Source organism: Centruroides sculpturatus, unplaced genomic scaffold (assembly GCF_000671375.1).
Source record: "Centruroides sculpturatus isolate CEXI.00-Female unplaced genomic scaffold, Cexi_2.0 scaffold1642, whole genome shotgun sequence".
In the NCBI taxonomy this organism is placed as follows: Eukaryota; Metazoa; Arthropoda; class Arachnida; order Scorpiones; family Buthidae; genus Centruroides; species Centruroides sculpturatus.
The window spans coordinates 12,085-38,274 of NW_019385922.1; the positions used below are offsets into that span (position 1 = coordinate 12,085).

At 31.3% G+C, this 26,190-nt stretch overlaps 1 protein-coding gene across 2 annotated transcripts in view; it reads right to left on the bottom strand.

The window, feature by feature from the left end:
- Positions 1-584: 584 nt before the first annotated feature.
- The window catches only part of LOC111612593, a 31,684-nt gene continuing 6,078 nt past the window's right edge, over positions 585-26,190 (bottom strand). The window contains exons 2-5 of one of the 2 annotated variants that reach the window (XM_023353825.1): positions 24,323-24,479; positions 15,789-15,934; positions 3,122-3,243; positions 585-939 (exon numbers count right to left, since the gene is read on the bottom strand). In XM_023353825.1, the coding sequence (XP_023209593.1) occupies positions 729-939; positions 3,122-3,243; positions 15,789-15,934; positions 24,323-24,443 (600 nt within the window). In that variant the 5' untranslated portion in view covers positions 24,444-24,479 and the 3' untranslated portion in view covers positions 585-728. Of the gene's footprint in view, positions 940-3,121; positions 3,244-15,788; positions 15,935-24,322; positions 24,483-26,190 lie in introns of both variants that reach the window. The other variant, XM_023353824.1, reaches the window with a different exon arrangement.

The following is a 26,190-nucleotide window of genomic DNA, read 5'->3' on the forward strand; positions in this document are numbered from 1 at the left end:
TAATATTTTAAACCGTTTGATTTTTGTATTAAAGTTTTTTTAATTGATTGATGATTGATTCAATCAACTAATTTGTTGATTGTATTAACTTGATTCTTTAGATATTGAAAATTAAATGAATAACATTATGTTAATTTAAGCATACAGAAACGTTACTGTTGTTCCAGCAAAAATCTTATTTTCACTTTACTGAGTGCCTAGTAGGTAATGTGCAGATTACCTAGATACTGTGCACATTACCTAGGTAATTTGAGAAATAGAATAATTTTAGCAACTTTAATGGATCACCCTACTTAATGTGCAGATTAACTAGGTAATGTGCACATTAACGGATTTCAAGCTTTAGCGGTAACATACATATATACATATACATACATATATATATATATATATATATCAAATTTTTCTAAACAACTACTATTTAATTATGATCACCCTATTCTGTTATTTTCATTACTCTTTCTCATAATAATCAACAGTATATCAACTTGTAAAATTATCAATTAAAATATTCTTCTGTACTTAGCAGAAAGAATATAATTTTTTAAGATCAATAACAGATACTTATGTTACTTATTTTCTTTATCAAACAGACTATTTAATATAAATACTCCATATCATATAAATACTTCCAACATTCCATTAATTTCTTTTTTTAATTCAGATATTTCTTAGCATTTCCCTGGTACATTACAAATTAATTCTCTACTTTAAAAATAAAAACTGAATTAGTTACCTGCAGACAGTTCTGGATTTAATGAAGTTTGACATTTATTATCCATTATCATTTCAGGCTGCTCTACAATTGCTGGCATTTCAGATGGTCTTATAACTTTAAGCATTTGTTGATTTCCCCAACGAGGAGTTTCATTAACAGATGATACATCAATATTTTCATTATTTATTTCATCATTTCCTTTTCTTAAAGATTTTTCATCTCTTAAAAAAATAAATAAAACATCTTTGAATTTTTTAAAAATTACAGAACAATTTAATGTGTACAGTAATACCCCGACTTATGCGAACCCAAAGTTAAATATAAATCTTATACTAACAACATATTACTTTATTATTATTTCAATAATTTTTAAAATAAAATAAAATTATTATTAAAACAATATAGAGATTGTTCTTCTAGAAATTGGTACTGGCAAAGTTTGAAATATCGTGCTCAAAACCAGCGATACTAAAGAAGATTGGAGAATGAGAACAAGAAAAATTATTAATCTTTCTATATACCTCTAAATTGATCAAAAATTTTAAAAATCTTTCTTTTAGAATAATTTTCTATTTTTGTTCATTTGAACAGATATAGAATAAAATTTATTAATTCTTGAAATATTATTAAATTAGTAATTTTGTAAGTTCATTTTTTTAATCTTGTAAGTAATATTAAATTAATTACTATGAGATACAAATTACCTAATTTTAATAATTGTAAACAGATCTATATTATTTTAATTCAATTAAAAACAGATCTATATTATTTTAATTCCAATATCTTTAAAATTTCCATTAGTATAAAATGATTACCAAATATTAACTAAATATTATATTTTAAGAGTGTTTACATCTTCCAATATTTTATTTTCTACAGAAAATCTATTTTTAAAAATATATTTATAACTATTCTGATTTATTCAATTTATAAAAAATGTTGAATGAGAATTCATGTTCAAAACGTTTTTCATTTGTAAATAATGTTATTACTTCCAAAATAAATTAAATTTGTATATTTTAAACAGAAAACAATATGTTTGAAATGTTCTGTAATAACAATCATCATAAAATACTTAGGCAATACTGTGTAGAGTATATATTCTCAAATTATCTAATTGACAAGACTACATCTTGTTTATAAAATCATACTGCCTGCTGGGTAACCAGCTTAGAGGTATGAAGGAGTACATGTCAGGAGTTGCAATTTGGCACAGAGTATTAGGTGCCCAAATCATGCACACACAAAAAAATCCAGACTTGTAGCTACTCAGGGGACCAAGAACCAAGTCAAAATAAAATTCAAAATAGTGAGTGTACAAACAGGCAGTAGTGTGAGATTTGCACATGCAATGCTCATTGGAAAGTTGGAAATGCAAACATTGTGAAATTGAATTTTAACAAACGCGTGCACTGGCAGTACAAAATGACAAATTGAATTTTGACAAATAAATCTTTGAAAAAAACCCATTTACCTGTCCCATGTTATTCCCGACATATTTCTGGTCGCAACATGCTGACCTTGACCAGTTGACCTAAGATATCTCATTTCAGCATCGGAACCTTTTTTTCAAAGTAGATGGTGCTAGTCGTTATAATTTTATATTAAAACTAACTTCCGAAATATAATTTGTTTTTTCTACATTTATTAATATACAATAGAGTGACATTTATCTGAAAGCCGATCAACCGAAATGTTGGGTAACCAAAAGCTTTCCAGTCGGACTGTGTCGTGCTGAATTGTTTTTGATACTAGATTAACTTCCAAAATATAATTTTTTTGTTTTTATATTTTCAATATACTTATTTTGTTTGTACAAAATAAAGAAATAATTTTTAACGCTACAATAGCCACAATTATTATTTTAAAAAATTTACCTTAGGCTTAACAGACAAAAATTCAATGTAAAGCGACACGCAACAGAGAAAAATTTCAACATGGGATAGGTTAATATATTTTTTCGTATATAATCAGTTATCTGAACAGCCCCAGTCCCCAATTGATTCGGATAAACAATGCTCTACTTTATATATATTGTTTGTGCAAAATAAAAAAATAATTTCAGATGATACAATACTCAAGATTATTTTTTTCAAAAACGGGAAATTTTTGGTAGGCATTGACAAAAATTCAACTGAGGCAACACGCAACATTGAGAAATTTCAAAATTGGATAAGTTAATTTCACCAAAAATGCATCGTGGACAACCTCTTGGTCGTGGCTGGCAAAGTTTGAAAGATCATGCTCAAAACCAGTGATACTAAAGAAGATTGGCGAATGAGAACAAGACCTGCCTTGAGCGTCAAAGTGATTCCACTTAGTAATGAGTCTCCGAGACATGTCTTGTCCTAAATATGGCCTTGCTATTTTACTTGTTTTTATTTAAGAAAATAATATACAAACCTAATAATAAGTTGATCATTAAGATTAGGCTTATAACTGTCACATTCTTCCATAACTTCTTGTAAAAGGCCAACTATAATTTGAAGATGTTCACAAACTTTTTGAAGTTTTGTCTTAAATATCTAGAAATAAATTAAAAAATAATATAAAAAATATGACTTATTATTAAATAATGTATAATAACATTAAATAAAATGTGAAATAATTCATTATTAAATTATAAAAATATCAAATTTAATTTAAAAAATATTAGTAAAACTTAAGTAAAAATATCATCTGCAATGGCTTATCAGTAAAATATACAAAATGTGGAGATCTATAGAATTAGAATTAATACGCATTATAAAATAAATCATTTCAAAATATTCTAATACCTGTAATATGATGAAACATACCAATTATATTTTAAATTTTAGTAGCCATATTTTTTTTCCCATTAGAGCAACATTCAGAATTAAAAAATAAAAATTTATTATTATTATTAAGATAAAATGAATAAATTTTTACTATTGAACTTTAAATAAAATAAGAACAAAAATTAACCATTGGATTAGAATCATATAAAATACTTATATAAGAAAATAAAATCAAGCAGCAACCATATTATCAATTTTAAAATATTAAATAAAATTTAATCTTATATATTTACTGTAATTTTTTAATTTAAACATGATTTTATAAATACAGTAAGACCCTGCTTAACGCTAACTCGATATAATGCGATCTGCTCAAAGCCTAAAAAAGCTCAAAATTTACACTGATTTAAATTATCACGGCACATTGATTTGTATATAATACGATTATTTGTGAACACAAACCAATCAACAAAAGGTGGCAAAAAGGTGTACTTTCTTTAAATCTATGTTTGTTTGGTGCAATTTTGAAAAAAATATAACATCGTGGATGATAGGAAATATTGACTTCACTTGGCAAGAACTAACTGATAAATACACGAATGAAGTGTGGAAGAAGTTATGGCTGAAGGTATCAAAGAATTCTCAACGAGAAGAGCCTATCACTGTATCATTAGACTTGGAGATAGATGTAGATGAGCAGGATATTGAGGAGTTACAGCAGGTTTCTAGTGAGAGCCTTCCCAATGACAACCTTTAAAAACTGGCAGAACATGGAATTCATGTGGAACTGGAAAATTGAGATTCTGAAAACGAAGAACCCAAAAAATTTCTCTACAGATTTCCTTAGTGAAAGTTTGGTAACGATAACCAAAATCGTTGATCAAATTGTAGCGAATGATCTAGATTTTGAAAGGAGTGAAAAAGCAAAATGAGGCGTTTTGGATGCAATCTTCTGCTTCCGACATTTGCTTAAAGAAAGAAAAAGCGACAAATGAAACTTCACGACTTTATTGCAAAAGAACAAGAATTTCAGAAAAGTCAGGACCTTCATCACAAAAAATGAACTTTACATTTCTGTGTGCATATGTTTATGTGTTATTTAATATACATTATTTTACAAATTAATATAAAAATAACTTAAAATTAAAGTAAAATTTGTTTATTTTTGGTCACGTGTTCCCCTATCCCTATTTACTCTATGTTAAAATTACCTTGTTTAACACTGTTTTACTTAGTGCTTTGTTGTCTAGGAACTTTAATGTTTATAGATAGATAAAAATAGAACAAAGTGTATCAAATGAAAATGAATAACTTTAAAATATTTTTAGTATGCTTTTAATTTTTCTGGCCTGCTGGCACTAAAAGTGCCTATTTTTGCTTGCCCACCATAAATTCAGTCATGTCCAAAATACAATGCCAATACAGTGAGAAACAAAGCCAACATATTCTATTTTATTTATATTTTTAACATTGGTAAAATAGTGAATCATCATCTAATTTTATTAGATGCTGAAATCCATTTCCAGTAACTAAAAACTGTTTACAGTAAAAAACTAAATACTCAATTACTGAAAAAAATGAAACTTAATAGTTTGAAACAGTCAAAGGAAATTAACACTGAACATAAAAAAATAACATTTTTTTAAAGAAGCTATGTATAACATTAAGTAACAAATACTACAATGCAAATTATCAAAACTTTCTATTAAAATAAATTGTGAGATATTAATTTTGAAAGTGCTTTTCGAACTTTACTTAGAATAACTGTTAATCATATAAAATATCAATAACAGAGTAATTGAAAATGAAATTTATAATGTTAATAACAATTTAAAATTTTAATATTTTAAATAAATTTTATTGAAAAAAATTTTTTTTAAAGTTAATGAAGGATTACTACAGCCTGTCCTCTAAATAAAACAAATAAATATATAACAGGACAAAATACCATTAAAAAATCTAAATATGTCAACAGAAAAATCCAAAGAGCAAAATGATAATACATTTAATAAACTAACAGAGGAGCTTGGCTTTGCTCAGACAAAAAATAAAAACAGCAAAGATTAAGATTATTAGATTATTTCATACTTCTAACCCTGTGGTTCTCAAACCTTTTTAGGATTTCTTGTGTGACAGTGTCTTTAACAATTTTTTTTAGATTGCTCGTGGACCCTACAGGAATTAACTACAATTAACACGTAGGCTACTGTTATAAAAACATTTTTTGGCAAACAATTATTTATTCAGAAAATGGCCAACCTTAGTCATCAATGTACAGTACATTCAATGGGATAGGTGTATCTGCTTTGCCTGAAGTGACCTCTTCAGTCCCCCTGAAACGCTTGCTAGAGAACCAGACCTCAGCTTGAGAACCACTGATCTAACCTTTCTATTATATTATATTATAGTATTTGGTTTATATTTACTAAGGTTATATTACATAAGGGTTTATCACACCAAGTTACCAATCTAAGACATTTTAAAAATTCTTTAAATTGTGTACAGTAGAGGAATAAAGGGCCCACCAGTGGCCAAATGGTTCCATCCCTGAACACTGGGAATTCAGTCATGGTTTGCACTGTGCCAAGACAGGCTGGCCATGTGAAGTTTTCCAGGTCCTTGTCTGTAATGCCTGAATAGGGACCAGTTACCTTTAAAAGACCTCCCAAAAGGCATTTCTCCCTTTGCGTAACATACTCATCAGAGTCGGAGAAATCACTCTGGTACTAACTTCCTCTAGGACTCACCTTGGTGCAAAACTAATCCCCAATTAACCTGCACTGGGTGATCGCTGATGTCAGGATGACCTGATATGGCACATGAAGAAGAAGAAGAAAAATAAAAAATTTTTAAAAAACGTGTTAGATTGGTCACTCAGTGTGATAAACCCATATGCAAGATAAAGTTTTTAGTTATATAAATCAAATACTGTAAAATAACAAACATTAAAACGAAAACCATATAAAAAGTTTGGTTATTTCAGCTTACCATTGTCACATTTATCATGATACTCAGATGGTACAAAATGGCAAAAAGTCAATGGTCAAGTAGACAGAGTTGAAAATAAATCTTAAAATTTTCAAATACAGTAATACCTCGACTTACGCAAACCCAGAGTTACATGATTTTCAAATCTCATCGATTCGTCTTTTGTTTCAGTGCCACGCAACTCTTGATTACTCACTCCTCCCACACTATTGTTTGGCTTACATGTTCAGACATGTCGTGCGGAATTGACATATAGCTACAATTTATTTTGTGTTATTTATTTCTGTGTTTGTTATATCTACAGAGACTCGAGTAACTCTACTATGTCATCCAAATGAAGTAAAACCAATTCTTCTGCATCAAACAAGAAAAGAAAAACTTTTTCTTTGGAATGTAAAGTTAACATTATTAAAGACTTCGATACAAAAATGAAAATTTGTGAATTGGCAAAGAAGTTTGATCTACCGGAATCGATGGTCAGAACAATTATAAAAGGTAAAGAAAAAATTCTCAAAGCTGTAAAAAATGCTCAATCTTTAAATTCAAGCATCATTTGTAAATGTCACGGTATTATCCCTGAGATGGAAACAATGTTAAAATTATGGTGTGATAATCAAATGTGAAAAATTGTATAATAATATAATTTGTTATACATATGTATTATCTAAGATTTTATTAAACACTTTTTCTAAATTATTGTTTTCTTTAGTCTCCGGCCCAATTAAAAATTATTTGTATGCATTTATATGCGAAATTATACTCCGACTTACATGAATTCGACTTATGCAGTTATCGCTCGGTCCTACCTATCGCATAAGTTTGGGGTATTATTGTATAATATTTTCTAACGTTAACTCTAAGAAACTGTACCATTCACAGCCAAATATCAAATGGTAATCTGCCAACAAATCAAATTTTGGAAAAAAAGACAAAATATTTAAACTCGACACCTCGAAAACTGCTTAAATCATATTTTGTGCTCATAGGTAATCTTGTATTAGGCATTTTTCCTATTCAAATGCCACCATACAGCTGGTCCAATAGAAAGAAGGACTGTTGTAAAAAAGAGGTTGAAGTAATTTGTTGACCTCTTCCTGGAAGAGAGGATGCTGAATGACTACTAATTAATACTGGTGTACCATTAATATTTGAAAAGTGGTTTGTGTTAGACAGCTTGTGATGGCCCTGCATGTGATCAGAGTTGCTAACAATAATAACAAACAACTGCACATCGGAGTTAACTAAACAACACGTACCTCAGAAACCTTTGCGAATTAAAATTTAACACTAAAAACATTTGCAGACCCCTCCCGGGTCCTCCTTCAGGTAAAAAATCGTTTGAAATGATATTACATACAAAAAAACATTCATTTGGAATGATTTTTAAATCAGAAAGATAGAACAGAATCATGTGATCAATAGCTCTGAACGTCAAAGTTTCTACGTCATATTGCGAGTTATTTAAATATTTTCCCTTTTTTAAAGATTTTTCGAAGATCTTTGTTGTTAAGCATAAAAACATATCATATAAACACTGACTACCCCTTTACTCCCCTTCTTTTAGGTTTACGATTCACTTAATTTTCCTGCTGTATTAGGGCCTGCCATGCCAAAGAAAGTTAGGTCTCATCTCTGAAATTAATGGGTGACGAAGTGCTGTATGCCCTGTATATCTCTATCTGCTCCAACCATTTGAGATGGTCTAAATATGAGGTGGTGATAATTAACTTAGCATTTGAAAAGTCTGCTACTATCTCTGGATCAGATGCATTAAGTGGATAAGGAAGTGGAACATTTATTATGTTGAATGTCACGCATGTGTTCTTTCAACCTGATCACAACAGCACGTTTTGTTGAGCCTATGTATATTTAAGTCCTTCCAAAACGGTGGTCCCTAAGTGGTACTCTATATACTCACGGCAGTCTTTCCTCCTTAGACTTGTCCTTTAACGAGGGTGTTTAGGGCCCTCGTTAAAAGGAGCCCACTCACACTCAAGGGGCTTCTACTCAAGGGACTTTAGAACAGGAACTGCAATACCTATGCGAAGTGGCCAAACACCATGGCTACCACAACATCATACAAAAAATGTCGCAACAGTTCGAAGGAATGATGGCTCCTTCTAAAAGAGTTAATTCGATAAATGGCAACCAGAATAAGGATAAACAGATGGTGTCGGTTACCTACAACCCAACTATTGAAATCATTATATAGTAGAATTGCATGGCAGAGGGATGTCTCCCTAGCCTACAGAAGATGCCCATCTATATTTGATATTCTACACAATGGAAAGGACAAGTATAAGGAAAAAAGACTGCCGTGAGTATATAGAGTACCACTTAGGGACCACCGTTTTGGCAAGAACTTAATATACATACGCTCAACGAAACGTGCCGTTGTAATCAGGTTGAAAGAACACATGCGTGACATTCAACATAATAAATGTTCCACTTCCTTATCCACTTAATGCATCTGATCCAGAGATAGTAGCAGACTTTTCAAATGCTAAGTTAATTATCACCACCTCATATTTAGACCATCTCAAATGGTTGGAGCAGATAGAGATATACAGGGCATACAGACCTTCGTCACCCATTAATTCTAGAGATGAGACTTCTCTTTCTTTGGCATGGCTGGCCCTAATACAGCAGCAAGATTAAGTGAATCGTAAACCTAAAAGAAGGGGAGTAAAGGTGTAGTCAGTGTTTATGTGATATGTTTTTATGCTTAACAACAAAGATCTTCGAAAAATCTTTAAAAAAGGGAAAATATTTAAATAACTCTCAATATGACGTAGAAACTTTGACTTTCAGAGCTATTGATCACGTGATTCTGTTCTATCTTTCCGATTTAAAAATCATTCCAAATGAATGTTTTTTTGTATTTAATATCATTTCAAACGATTTTTTACCTGAAGGAGGACCCGGGAGGGGTCTGAAAATGTTTGTAGTTAAATTTTAATTCGCATTGATTAAAAGTTTCTGAAGTACGTGTTGTTTAGAGTTGCTAACCTTAATATCTGAAAGACTTCATATAAAACTTGTTTAACCTGTCATGCATTGTTCCCGAAAATATTCATGTTGACCTCATTGGTCTGGGGGGTTGATCACAAAAATATTTGTCTTTGCATCGGAACATTTTTTAAACATCAGATGTCGCTACTTGTATGGAGTTTTGAAATAAGAGACTCATATCAGAAGAACCATTATGTTATCTAGTTTTTGCTCAGCAGGTTATTGAAATTCTAGGAATAGTTCTTTGTTAGGAATCATAAAGAAAATTAGACCATTTCGTTTGTTTTTTGACATGGCAGCAAGTAGTAGACATAGCGCTCTAAGTAAGTCAGAAGTTATCGAATATTTATTCAATTTAGGTTCTGATGAATCTGAATTTTCAGACAGCAATGATGATTACATACCAGATCAAAATGTAAGTGATGACAGCGGTGATTTTAATCCTGAATTACCATCTATGAGTGAATATAGAGGCAGATCATGCGGCAGTACTCGAAGTAATACTGCTAAACATCTGCGATTTAGTAGCGACGACGGATGGATTTGTACAAATTTCAGACGTCTTCCAAGTAAACAGTTTTACGGAACCATCAGGAATACAATGTAATCTTTGGAGTGATGCTACACCATTCGAGTGTTTCAGTACAGTGGTGCCTCGTATAACATACGCCTTGAATAACAGATGCTGCAAACAACGGACTTTCTGTTTGGCCATTACGTGACTTGAGCAATGGACTGGCTGTGAACAAGTGCGAATGATGTTTCCATTCTTTTGCCGTTGCCAATGACAATCTGCTATTTTTATAATATATTAGTACAGTAGAACCTCGAAAACTCGGCCTAATGTGGCTCGAAGGGTGCCCGAGTTTGTGAAAATGCCGGGTTATCGGGAATGGGGTTAAAAAAAAATAAGTACGAGTGTTTCCTCAGAAAATACTGTACTGTACTTGTATGTATTGTTTACTTGAGAATATAACAGAGAATAAACTGCCCAAATACCCTTAAACAAAGGAAAAGTACGTCCTTTATGAAGGCATAGAGCCTTTACTACATGAAAATGAAAATTAATGAATACACTGTGTACAGTAATTTACCTGATAAGACAGACCTCAGAAAAATACTTTATGAGAGCTTTTATACTTTTATAAAGCTGTCTATAATGAAAATTAATTAACTAAGGATTTTTTTGCCCTGCCAGGGTGTGGCCGAGTTATCCGGAGTGCCGAGTTATCAAGAGCCGAGTTTTCGAGGTTCTACTGTATTATAGAATATATTATTAGTATGTCTGAAGTACAGAGCTCCCGTTGGGATTCGGATTGTTCCCTTGTTTATTACGTACATCACCTCAATGCAGGGTATTTACATTTACAAGTGTTGTGCAAATCATGGCTTCTAGAAAAACAGATAGGTGATTTCAATTGAAACAAAGCCAGAAATCATCAGAAGGAGTGAAAGTTGACAAAAACTTCCTTGTCAAATGAGGAGAGGTTCAGGAGTTTACCAACACTCATTATCCAAACAGAGCTGAGGCCAACAGGNCAAGAAATCATCAGAAGGAGTGAAAGTTGACAAAAACTTCCTTGTCAAATGAGGAGAGGTTCAGGAGTTTACCAACACTCATTATCCAAACAGAGCTGAGGCCAACAGGATCAATGATCTCTACAATGACACCCTTGCCCATCATTTCCGACAGGTGTTGAAGAAGAGAGAGAAACAGACCACCTTGGACATGTTTTTCAAGAAGCCAGCTGCCAAAAAACAAAGAATGGAACAAGAGAAGATGACCCTGCAAGCACCGGTAGCCTCACCTGAATCTGACTCCGATTAAAAAACAATAAAAAGAGACCTGCTGCAATGTGTAAAAAGTCTGTATCTGTATGAATGTGTGAAGAAAGGGTTCCTCCACCTCCTTCTCACAACATCTGACTATCCGGCATAATTGGTGACTGTTTCATTTAAATTTTTTTTATGGTACAGTACGGTTATTTTATGCTGTGGAACGAATTATATGTTTTAACATGTATTTCTATGGAAAAATGCGTTTCGTATAACAGACTTTTCACTTAATGGACATGCACCTGAAACGGATTAAGTATGTTATACGAGGCACCACTGTATATTCTTCGATGATAAACTTGTCAACAAGATTGTTTCAGAAACAAACAGGTATGGTGATAGTTTGCTAAACTGTGACGATTTTTCAAGTGCAATGTCGAGCAACCGCTTTCAACTCTTATTGTCCTGTCTGCATTTTACGGACAATAATCAAGCTTCACGTGGTGATGATTGACTGCATAAATTACGCAGTGTTATTGATCATTTACGCCACAAGTTCAAAAATGCATACCTCCCAGAGGAAAATATCTGTGTAGACGAAAGTCTTATGCTATGGAAAGGGAGATTGGGATTTAGGCAATACATACCAAACAAGCGTGCTCGGTTTGAAGTTAAAAAAGTTAAATTTGTGAGTCACAAACAGGATATGTTTGGGACTTTATAGTTTATACTGGAGCTACTACTGAATATGGAAATTTTGAAGGTGGGCAAGGAGAGAAGATTGTGTTAAACTTATTAGAACCGTTGTTCAGTAAATATCACAAGGTTTTTTAGATAGGTTTTTCACCTCACCGACCTTAGGGAAAATGCCTCTAGACAAACAAACCTATGTATGTGGAACAGTAAATAAAAATTGGATAGGAATGCCATGTAATTTTCCTGGCAATAAATTGAAAGAAGGGGACTGTATCACCTGTCAAAAAGATGAATTGTCTGTGTTCTGTTGGAAGACAAAAGGGGTGTGGCAATTCTAAGTATGATGAGTGACAACAAATTCTCTGATTTGGGTAAACATGACAGATCTGGGGAAGTAATAATGAAGCCAAATTGTATTTTGGATTATAATCACAATATGGGTGGTATTGATCTCTGTGATGGAGTAATACACAATTATCCATGTATGAGAAAAATGGTAAAATGGTACAAGAAAGTGTTTTTTCATATGATGGATATTACATTATATAATGCTTGTATTTTATATTGAAAACATATGAAAACACAAATATCATTTCTAGATATTCGTATGTCTGTTATCAGAGAAGTGATAGAGAAGTATCACACAAGCAGACATCTAGCCTGCCACGGTCAACCATCACATGAAAATCTGTTACGTTTATCCAAACGGCATTTTCCCAGTTTTATACCACCTACAGAAAAAAAAGCATCCATCCAGAGTACGTAAAGTATGTTTGGCTAACAAAAAGCATGCAGAATCACGTTATCAACGTGTATAATGCAATGTCCGCTATGTGTTGTACCTTGTTTTGAGATATATCACACTAAAATTAACTTTTAAAATAAAATTTTTTGTTTTTTACATTCCCTAATATGTTCATTTTGTGTGTAAGAAATATAAAGTAATTTGGAATAATACGATAGCCACAATTATTATTTTTCTAAAACGTGTGATCGCGTTAGGCTTAACATCGAAAAAAATTCAATGTGGAGCAACACGTGACGGAGAAAATATTCAACATCGAATAGGTTAAATAAAAAAATCTAGTGAAAATATTAACACATAAAAGGAATTATTCAACAAAGAATTTAAATTTTGGCAACAGATTGTATAAACTATGTGGAAAGTATGTTCTCATAAAAAAACTATTAAATTGCAATTTAAAAAAATTGTACTTATAAATTCCAACTGTCATCCCGTCTGTCTGGTGTCTGTCCCTTCTTAATCTTAAGAAAGGTATTAGGGAGATAAAGTCTAGACCAGATGTGGAAAGCTTAGGGCAGGAGGCCCAGATTAAATTAACTATATACGAACCTCAGGTTTGGAATGGAAGTAACGTTACTTCAATTAAAAATTTTCCCTCAAATAGAGTTAGATAAATAACCGACAAGACTTTATTGCTAACAGGAAAAGTATGATGTACAGGAGCAAAACCACCACTAAAACAATTGAGAACATTGTGATGAAAAGTTGCAGCCCAGATGACAAGCAATTATTTATTGTGACATTGTCACAATAAATAATTGCTTGTCAGCTTGTCATAAATAATTAATAATTGCTCGTTGAATTCTAACGAGCCAAATAAATAATTGCTTGTTAGAATTAGTTTGGTTTATTTGGTTACAGAAATGTGACACATGAGTGATCTGCCAAGAAGGATGTATCCCAGAAAAACATGTATGTAAAATTGGCCTCAATTTAAGTGTTACTAATGCAAAGAAAATCTATAAAACTCCATATTTATCATAAAATGTTGATTTTAAATCCTTAAAAATTAATAGTTTATTACTAAATAAATAAATAATATTCTACAATATAACATTTTTCATTTTTTTCCTGTAATATAACTTTAAAAAATTAAGTTAAAGTTTACAATCCTACAACCTATTCCTTCATCATACTTCCACTTGATATACGAGATCTTGTTCACAAATGGTACGTCTTGTTTTAAATTTGCATGTTGAAGTTCTGATTCTACAGAATTTGTCACTGCACTGTAGTAATATAATTCAATTGCATTTTAATTTAATTTTTCTGAGGTGTTTGTGTATGTGTGAGTTTAAATTTTCTATTAGTGATATTTTCAAAAGAATAACAAATATGAATATTTGTTGGCATTAATGCATGACTGTTGATGTTGTCATGATGTTGCAAGCAGAATACAAAGAATTACACTTGGATGAGAGGATTTCTTCTGATGTTAAATTTGCTGTGAAAATGGGTCTTTTTGCCTCCTGATAGTATTTGTGAGAAATGTAAAAGGATTAGGTTCTTGAAGCTGCAAATCAGTTTGAAACATACTGTTTATTGTCAGTTTGAAACATATACTGTTTATTGTAGTTCTAAATATACAGTTTTGAAAAGTGCGATCAAAGGTACTTTTAGAGGTAAGCATGATAATATGAGTTAGAAGAAACTAGTTTTTTTTTTATTTATTTATTTGGCATATGTTTTGTGTGAAATGTAGTTTGACAAACACTTGTAATGCTGTAGGAATTAGCTGCAGAACTGAAGTGGATTGAGTGAATTTTGTAAGGCATGTAATGATGGTTGCCCTTCATAATTTGACAAGTTTGAAAATAATAGACTAGGTAAAACTGTCAAAATAGATGAGACAGTAATTTGTTAAAGGAAGTATGAGAAAGATAGGAAAATGAAACAAACCTGTTGGGTTGTGGAAAGTGTGTGCAGAGAGGATGGTGCATGTTTTGTCACTCACGTTAATAATAGGTCCGATATAGGCGTTAACTTGAGTTATATATAAGTTTGTTCATCCTGAAACAATGGTTTACATGAATGAATGGAAAGGATATTTATGTATAGATGATTTAGAGGGTCATGAAATTGGCTATAAAACAGTCAAACACATCAAGTGTTTTGTTGACCCTTAAACTAAAGTTCATACTCAAAGGATAGAACATTTGTAATCATATCTAAAGGACTGTAAAAATGTTCCTAAGTATTTTGTTGAAGAACTGTTAGATTCATATTTGTATTCTTTTATGTACACGTTGATGAAACAATCAGAAATTAGTCCAGGCAAAAGGTTTCACAAGATATTAAACATATAGTTAATGTGTATCCTGGTTATGGAAGGCAATCAGTTTGGAAGGTACCAGAAAGTAAGCCTGTGGCACCAAAAGGTAAAAAGAGGAAGTGATGAGGACAACTATCCTCTGAAAGGCACTTATGCATTTTTAATGAAATGACAAAGAGTTATGAGTCATGCAGTAAGTATATTTTGAATTTTTTTTTTTAATCACTTACCTTTTTCATTTTCCTTTTTTTTAAATTAATCATAGTTTAAACATATATGTGTAAGTTTAGGCATGTTTGTTTGTTTTAAAAAAAATGTGCTGTATGACAGTTCGGATGTTGTCACAAGATGTCACGAAGAAAGCCCAGAGAGATAGTTTCAATCATGTGCATTATGTTCCTCTTTCTGTTCTTATATGTAAACCAGAAGTTGCTTGTGACATAGGAGAGGTTGTATGATTGTAAAATATTACCAAAACCATTATGTAGTCAATATATGACATCACAAATCTTTCCCTACCTGAAGTTTTTTGAGTAGCATACAAAAGCAACATATATGTTCATAAATGTTCATAATGTTGTATTAACTTGTAAAATAATCTATATATTTGTTCATTTAATGTAGATTTAATATGGATTCCATTTAGTAGAAATAAAAAATACTTAAAGACATTAAATATTCCTTAACAAAATGGCAATGTGCGTTAAATATTATATAATATAAAATCGTTTTTTAATTAAATATTTAATAAACTAATATTACCTTTGGAGACTGTAATGTTAATCGTCGTTGTAATTCAAAATTAGCTTGTGCTCGATTAGACAATTGAATGTTTGCACTTTCAAGAGCTTGTGCAAGAGCTCTGTTGTTACTAAGAAGAGCATTTATTTTCATTTTGTAGCTTGAAACTAAGTTACAAAAAAAAAGAAAGCATCATAACTTTGTAATTAAAATAAAAAAACTATCAAAATAATGAAATAAGAAGGAACCTCACAACATTTGGCACATCTTTAAGATGTCTCAAACTTTTCAAGATTCCTTATTACTTAATTATTAAAAGATAAGGTATAGAAGAAAAAATGCATGACAACAATATCCACACACATCTTTAATTTTTAATCATAGACCTGTTCTTGCTTTTAGAAATTTGTCTCAGAATATAATGTGAGAACTGAAGGGTTAGGACTACGTCGTCTGCTCTTGGATCGGCTTTCAAGTCGTAGGGACTTGCCACTAGTCAGAGATGGCTTAAGGTTTCTTTAGTTTATCCCGAGGAAAAGGGATTAAAATTTTTCGGGTTGAGGGGAGTAGAGAGGAGTGCCGTCGGAAAGGCGACAGACAATATACGAGTAAAAGAGGATATCAATTTAATTAACAAAGAAACAACAATTTATTGGTTAACTATATAGACCATACAATAAACTATCATCACGGAATTCCGAGTGAAAATTCTGAGTCCCTAAAGCGCAAAGGGGCCGAGAAAGAGTTTACAGAAGTGGGTTCCATACCTCTTTCTAGATGTGGATATCCTAGAGCACAAACATAGGGCACAAGTTAAAGTTAAATCCTCAAAACGACTCTCTCGAGGGGGAGAGATTTTGTAAATGTAAAGATTTCACATATCTTTTGCAAAAACATTTAAATTTTCAAAGCCTACTACTAAGCCTACTATTTTTCCTAATTATTTTTAAAATTCCAAACATTAATAGTTTCTTAGAATTACTTTGGAATAAAAAATGTAAATACTGTGGTGTAAGTAACATATCTGCATTTATTTCTTCTGTAATAACAAAGTTGTATGTAGGAAGAAATAAATAAAAAAAACTAAATACGAAAACTTCATCTTTCTTATTTCACTATTCAATATTCAATCTTCCTTATTTCAATTTTCTTTTTGTTATATTCTGAAGGAAATTTTGCATAATTTGGTGGCCCCGGCAAACTTCTTATGGACCCCCAGGGGGCCGCGGTCCCCCTGTTAAGAAACACTGCAGTAGAGCAATTATAATTCAATTATCCAAAACAATTCAGGACTGGGGTTGTTCGGATAACTAATCATATATGAAAAAATATATTAACTTATCCTATGTTGAAAATTTTTCTCTGTTTCATGTCACTTCACATTGAATTTTTGTCAATGTTAAGCCTAATGAAATTTTTTTAAAAATAATAATCATGGCTATTGTATTGTTAAAAATTATTTCTTTATTTTGCACAAACAGAATAAATACATCGAAAAATATTTTTAAAAAATTATATTTTGATATGTTATAATGATCAATTGTCAAATGTGAGAAAGTTGACAATTAACTTAGTCTAGGGAGGAAATCTATAAAGTTAATCTAGTATCAAAAATGTTCCGATTCACACCACACATCCCAACAACACAGTCCTCAGAAAAACACCACACAAAACAGCAAAACTCCTTCTTTTTCTTGGGGTTTATCTGGAGATGTCAGCCGCTTGGGCTATATTCTCTGATGAGCTGAAGCAAAACACACCACTCACGATGGGGGAAAAAACCTTGTTCAAATACTGGCATATTCTTAAGTACCCTCTTGATGTGTTTCATGTTGAATTGGAACGTTTTTGATAATAGATTAACTTCTGAAATATAATTTTTTTGTTTTTATATTTTTAAATATATTTATTTTGTTCGTACAAAATAAAGAAATAATTTTTAACGATACAATATGGTCGCGCCAGTGCTGCCAGCTAAAACACGCACACCAACAAAAATAATATTAGAGTAGCCCAAGACATAGCCAAATATTGCAGTGCCATGGCACTAGCGGAAACTTGAATTTGCCAACTGGATTGCTTTCGGTTAACCGCTGTTTCAGTTGATCAGTATTCGGATAATCAATGCTCTACTGTGTATATATATATATATATATACATACATACATACACACACTCACACACAAACGTGAGGATCCAGAGAGTTTTTTACATAAATTTTTAATTAAAAGAGAGGCTTTAGAAACTTTCTCCTTTTTCCCATCCAGCTCCCACAGAGTAAGAATGGGAAATTATTAAATATATACATGACTATCAACAAGACCTTTCCCCTTTGCATTGACCCACGAAAATAATGAAAATATGTTATAATGCTCGATTGTCAAATGTGAGAAAGTTGACAATTAACTTAGTCTAGAGAGGAAATCTATAAACAATTGCTGACAAACAATTGTCATTGCTACCAAACAAACCATCACATGATCAGATTCCCACACTAAAGACATAAATAATGAGAGCACATCTGACAATCAGGGGGCCTACTTAGAAGCAAACATAATTAGAAGCTATAACTTACGGCTCATCCCGCCATATAGAAGGCAGGAAGTTCAGAAACAACTTCCGTCTCACTATGGGAAATATAGAAGACTTGCACTAGATATCAACTTTACTTCAATTCAACCCAAAGACATTGACTCATCAGAGACATTCAACTAAGGTATAATTACGTACACACACTCTCTCTCTCGATCAATGTGGACTTATTATAGATAACCCCCCGTTATCGCTTGGGACCAAACTTAGATCGTTAAGTAGTTAGTCTTAGCCTTAATCATAATATCGAACCTGTGTTACTTATGCCTTTCCGCTTTTTGGTGTATCTGGTTATTGTATGCTTTTAGTTAACCCATTAAATTGTTATTTTGTTGTTAACTTTATCCAACTTTAGACTTATTTCGGCACACCAAGACACCCTATTGACTTACTCTTTGCACCCCCCACTTGATTTATAGCCCTCCTAGTCATCCAGTGACAATGTGAGCAGATCTCGCCAATCCATTGCCATTAACAGGGGTTTCAAGTTAGACTCTTTACCCCTCAGCTTCTCACACACACACATACATACATACACAACTATATTTCAAGTAAGTAATNTAACCCCCCGTTATCGCTTGGGACCAAACTTAGATCGTTAAGTAGTTAGTCTTAGCCTTAATCATAATATCGAACCTGTGTTACTTATGCCTTTCTGCTTTTTGGTGTATCTGGTTATTGTATGCTTTTAGTTAACCCATTAAATTGTTATTTTGTTGTTAACTTTATCCCATGTAGACTTATTTCGGCACACCAAGACACCCTATTGACTTACTCTTTGCACCCCCCCACTTGATTTATAGCCCTCCTAGTCATCCAGTGACAATGTGAGCAGATCTCGCCAATCCATTGCCATTAACAGGGGTTTCAAGTTAGACTCTTTACCCCTCAGCTTCTCACACACACACATACATACATACACAACTATATTTCAAGTAAGTAATGCCAACAGAAATGATACCACAGAAAAGATGAATTCACTAGCAAATCTTACTACTTAGCAGAGAAAAAGTATTCTGACTGAACTACTATAACTTCCTGCAAATCATATGATTTGCAAGTTATGAGTAATATGAGCTGCAAGTTATCTGTGTTTTAAAGATAGTTGGAAAGCAATGCAGGTTATTCACCACTGTGGACAACTATTGATTTTAAACTGCAATTATGAGCTCACCCTACAGTTTTTCTTTCATCTAAACTTACTAAAAATGTCTCTAAAAATGGTAAAAAATTCTTTACATATTGCAAATATATTTTATTCATTATATATATAAGTATAATGCATAAAATATAACACCATTTGAGATAATATTTATCAAAATCATATTTTATAATTTTCTGCAACCTACTTCTACATATTAAAATTTTAGATTACTACATATAGCAGGGTAATTGCTTTTTAACTGAAAGCAATGTATATATAAAACACAAAAATTAACAATATAAAATGGCCATTAGAATAATTTAATACAAATACTGAATTTCAAAATTTCTTACTAAATTTTCTTGAAATAATTATGAAAAAAATTAGAACTTTTTGTACATTAGTATGAAGACAAATTTGTGATTTCTGAAAAATAATTTTAAAAAATTATTGTAAAATATAATTTAATTACAAAATTATTTTATGGTTTGTTTATTGAACAATGCTATTTACTGTTAATAAAATAAATTTATTTCTTTGAAGATTTATAGTTATCATATTGCTATAGAAAATTCATATGCAATATACTAGCATTAGTAATCATTTAAGTTTATCATTAAAAGTTTGTTAAAGCTCTTTAAAATGGTTCTCTTAAATTAATGTCTATCTGAAAATATTTGTATTTGTGGACTGTATTTGAGGACTATATTTGAATAACTTTAAATAATACACTTTAAAAACAATTTTTCTACATTAGGCTCAAGCAACCTGAGACCTTTGAGCCACATCAACCCTCTCTGATTTTCCCTGTAATGCACATACTATCAAGATGTTTAAATGTTACATCTTAATTTACAATAAGTTAAAGTATAGTAAGTTTTATAGCTACAAAAAATATATTTGAAGATTAATTATCAAAAGTATCACATTTCCTTTACTAAAATGTAAAACTTCCTTTATGTAGAATTTACATAAAATCTGGCCCAATCACACATCAAAACATTCTTGTATGACCATTTACTACAGAAAAGTTGTCCATGTCTGTTATAGCTTTATTACGTTTATGTAATACTAGCAAATGAGCCTGGCATTGCTTGTGCAAACGATTTGGATAATTCTGTAAATATTGCACATTTGGAAATTAAATTATTACTATCAACAGTAATCTTCAACAACTATAGTGATTGTTATATAACACATATCCCTTATTGCTGAGAATCATTTTACTGCTTCAAACGAACGTTTTCAATCTAATCAATTTTCTGGAATGTTTACAATCATTCTATAATTGGATCAATACACAATATCATTTTCGAATTCAAAAAGGTTCGAACATTTGGTTAAAAAATCAAAATATATAAAAATGTATCATGTAATAATGTAAGAATGTCTGAAATGTATCTAATGTAATACACCTAAGTACTCAAAAAATACAAAACTCAGTGAAGACTAAATGTACTTAAAAACAAAAGATGGTTTCTAAAATACATTTAGCCGTTATTCAGGTTAAGCCTTAATCCTCTCTTTCTCCCCCACAGGGAAATTTCCAAAAATCCCTTCTTAGTGTGCACTTTCATGACATACCCTAACTGTGTTCCAAGTTTCACCTCTTTAGGTTCAGCAGTTTGCTCTGGGTGATGATAAATCAATCAGTCACTCAGAACAAGTAATTTTATATATTTAGATTTCCATATTATTCAGTAATAAGATTTGTATTTTTAACTTATATAGTACAGTGGAACCTGGTAAACTCTGGTCAGGGAAAAAAATTTAACTTCCAGTTAAAAAGTTTCAAGTTATGCTTAGGTTTGGCTAAAAATCAAGATTTTGAGCTTTAGTTTATTGGCGATGCATAATAAACTACTCATACAATATTTCTGTGGGTTTTATTATATAGAATCATTGTGTTAATGTAAATCTTTCAGCATTAATCCAGAAACTGGAAAACACTTAACTGAAAGGTTAAAAAAGCTACTGAGAAATGCTTTCCCAAATGGTTGATCCATTCATTCCTAAGTGTTTAATAAGGATTTTTTAAAATTGTGATATTTTGCATCTAGAATTGATCTGTGTTTTACTTTTTCTCACAAACATACTACTCTTTAAAACTATTATATTTTTTAAATTTTGTTGCAAAGGTTACAATTTTTACACAAAATCGAACTATAATTATTTTTTTTTAAATTAATTTATCAAAAGTCCATTTATTTATTGTGTCAGCTAGTCAAAGAAATTCATCATCAATATCGAATAAAACTTTTCAAAAAAAAGGTTTGAATGGCAGTTAAGTATCTAGGTGACACATGCAGTCTAAAAGCCACTCTGCCCACCATCACATGACACAATGTTTATTTCTAGTCATACATGTTTTATGCACTTTATAGAAAGTTTCTGATTAGTTTATTTGATAGATGAACATTATTTTACTTAAATAAAAATTCCGGAGAGTTTTTAAAAATACTGTATCAAAAACCCCATTCAAGTTAAACAAATCAACAAAATTTGAGTTAACATGTATGATCAGGGAAAAAATGACTGAGTGAACCTAAGTAAACGCAACCACAAGTTATCCTTGTTCAAGTTAACCAGGTTCCATTGTAACTAACTTAGCATTTATCAATATCTTAACTTAAAATTAACTATCAAAAATAACTAATACTCATATTAATAAATTTGTAATATATCATTTATTTCTTATAGTTTTAACCAATTATAAAAATTTATATTTCAGCAAATTCATATTATTGTAATTATAATTTTTTATTATTATATTTCTTTTCAATAAAAATATTGGAAAGTAGGTTTATTTTTTATTACAATATATTTGACATATTACTATCTCATAAAAAATACTTAAATATATTATGCATAAATGTTATTATTTTCCATAAAAAACATTACCATTGCCATATTGAATCATGTGATGAAATTCTATTCATCCATTATGTTTATTTTTGGAATAGCTGTTGGCTGAAAAGGATAACTTTGTCTTTTTTTTTTCTGTTGTAATTCAACATAACACAAAATATCACTTCAAATTAATGTTGTTTCAAATGTATCAGCTACTTTATTCATATTCCATGTTCATTGTTCATATTGTCTTTGTTTTTGCCCAGTCTTCAATTTCTTTATTTCATTCATTTCGGATAAACGCCCTCTGCCACACGATTGCCCTTGACGACTATAGTTGTCAAGGGCGATCGTGTGGCAGTGGTGAGGGACGGACTACAGTCGTCAAATTATTTTGGGGGTATCGCCAAAAACTAGCCTAAAACCACCGCGACAAAAAATTCACATAAAAAATGAATTATGTAACAATAAAAAAAATACTTTTCTTTACTAGACATAACTGTTTACAAAATCTTTTTCCAAAACAGTAATTAGAAAAAAACGCGTGGAAAAATACTAAAAATTTTCCATTTTTTTTTCTCCACTACTGTGGGTAGAGCCATACCCGACTAGTCCACTGTTGAAAGGTTAAATGTCTATAATTCAACTATTTTATTTGTCATTGAATTAGTTGTGAATATACCAATCCTAGATAACATGCAGGCAGCTAGTTCACAAATTTTTTATTTTAAATGTCTTATGTTTACTAGAACTATTAATTTTTTTAAAATTTGAAACCGCAATTATAATTGACAATCAACAAGAAACATTTTTACCATATATATATGACAATATTTGCATAATATTTTTTATGAGAGAGTAAGAAATCTATCTATGATAGTTTCACAAGTGCTGTATTTCAGCAGGTACCATGTACAAAACATTCTGCATAAATTTATTTCTGTCCCAAGTAATCAGATAATTGCCTAAACACTTTTACAACTACAGTAGAGCGTCGTTTATCCGAAAGAATTCCAGTCAGCAAATTTAAATTTTAACTAGTGCTGTGGCACTGCAATCTCTGGTTATATCTTGGGCTACTCCAACATTTTTTTTTGTTGATGTGTGTGTTTTAGCTGGCAGCACTGGCCTTTTGGTGTTTTTCTGAGGACTGTGTGTCATGCTGAATCGAACGTTTTTGATACTAGATTAACTTCTAAAGTATAATTTTTTTTTGTTTTTATATTTTTCAATATATTTATTTTGTTTGTAAAAAATAAAGAAATAATTTTTAATGATACAATAGCCACGATTATTATTTTAAAAGTTTACGTTAGGCTTAACATTGATGAAAATTCAACACAAAGCGACATGCAACGAAGAAAAATTTCAACACAGGACAGGTTAATATATTTTTTCGTACATAATCGGTTATCCGAACAACCCCAGTCCCCAACTGATTCGGATAAACAATGCTCTACTGTATTTACAATTAACAGAAAAGCATGAAATGTTTTAAAATGTGTTATTTCTGTTTTTGTTATATGAATAACAATTTAGAATCTAATTTTCTAATTTCTGAATATACAGAACAAAATTTTATTATATTGTATTAAGTACAATATTTGAGAAATACACATGCAAACTAGAATGTTTGCCATAGTGAGTGTCTTTATGTTCTTTACATACAGAATGTCAGAAGCTATAAAAGCCTGGTTTTCTGACTCATAACTCAGATTCAGTGGGACTAGGAATGTATATTCACCTTCCTCCAAAACACAAATTTACATATATCAATCTCATGTAAAAAAACTTTACTAAACATGAATAGATGCCTAATTATAAAATATTAAAATTTTTCAGAACTTTTCATTTTTTCATTAAATTTTTATTGCAAAATCTGTGAATGGTTTTGTTACAAAAATAAATCAATGATTTTTATAAATTTTATTAATCTATAATATTTTATTAATGTTGTAATAAGTCTTACCATTGTAAGAATGTGAAAGCATTGATCGATGAAGACTCTTCTCATGAGTATTCACAACTTTCTTTGGTCTGTGAACTACAACAGGCCTCTTCTTGACCTTTCTTCTCAAACTTGTATTCATGTTTTCTTATTTATATTTTAATTTAGAAAAAGTTTGCTACTTAAAATTAAAAAAAAATTAAATATTAAATACAGCATTCATAAAATAAATACATTATATACGAGGGGTGTTCAAAAAGTATTGGACCTTTGGTCGGCAAAAATACATTTATTCGTTTTGAGGTACAAAACCCTAACCCCCTTCAAAGTAGTCTCCTTGTTAATGTATACACTTCTCCCAGCACTCCTGCCATTGCTGGAAACACTGCTGGAATGCATCTTTTGGAATGGCCATCAGCCGGTCCGTCGCATTCCGCATGATGTCTTCTCTTGACTAAATTCAGGTTCCTTTTAGCGGCATTTTCAGCTTGGGAAATAGCCAAAAGTCACACACAGCCATCTCGGGAGAGTATGGAGCGTGACGAACCACAGGAATGTTGTGTTTGGCGACGAAAGTCAGAATAAGATGCGCAGAATGGGCGAGTGTGTTATCATGATGGAGCTTCCAGGTTTTGGTTGACCACAGATCCGTTCATTTGCGTCGCACAGCATCACAAAGAGAATGAAGGACCTCCTGGTAGTACTCCTTTGTGATGGTTTGGCCTTGTGGTGTGTACTCACAATACCCCACCCGACGGGAGTTGAAAAAAACTGTCAACATGACCTTGACATTGCTGGGACCTGCCACGCTTTTTTTGGCGTCGAGGATCGTCCCTGAAAGCCTGCCGAATCTTGCAAATAGTTTCCGCTTGGGTATCGCCAAGCTTTTGGCAAAATTTGATGCAATATCGCTGCTCACATTGTTCAGTCATTTTTCAACTTAGTGGAATCCGACAAACGCTCACTACACGTCCTCACTCATAGGCCGACTGCCAGCGACTGACGCTTCCTGCAGGCAGGAAAAATTCAAGACTGTGCATGACTATCCCGTCCACAACTCCACCGAAAGAGACCTCTCGTGCATCATTGGTTTACGCGGGAAAAATAAAGGTCCGATACCTTTTGAACACCCCTCATATAATTAATTTTTAAATAAAATTGATTAAGTTCATGATAAATTACATTTTGAAATGATAGTAATTAATTACTATCATTTATAATTTAAATTATAATTATATACAGTAATTTAAATTATAAATTACTATTCATTTAGTAATTAATTACTATATTTGAAATGATAGTAATTAATTATTATCATTTCAAAATACTATCATTATTTTAATTATATAGATGAATGTTTTGAAGTTTTAATCTCTATTTAATAAAAATTCCACAATGTTTAATTATATTAAAATTAAATGCAAATTTTCTAAAACTTTAATATAAATTAAGTGCTTCAAAGTCTGAATGAAAAAAATAAGTATATCTTTTAACATTAGTTGTTGTTAACTAATGTAAAAAGATATACTTATTCTTATAGGCATACTGACTATAATAATTGGGCTGCAATTTGGATAAATTGTAAACCTATAAATTCCCACTGTTGTCCATCTGTCTTTTCTTAACCTTGAAAATGGAGTTAGATAGATGAAAGACAAGATCAGATATGGAAACCTTAGGAGCAGGAGGCTCCAATTAACTGTACAGGTAGCCCTCGGTTTATGCCGGCTCAATTTACGCCAATTCACAATAACACAGCTGCGCAATTTGCCGTTTTGCGGTGTAATTCCCCGATTTTCCCTATGCTAGACTGATTTTCATTTCAGTGTTGACGTATTTACAGAGCTGCGACATCGTACATTCGTTAAAACAAAGATTTTTATTGAATA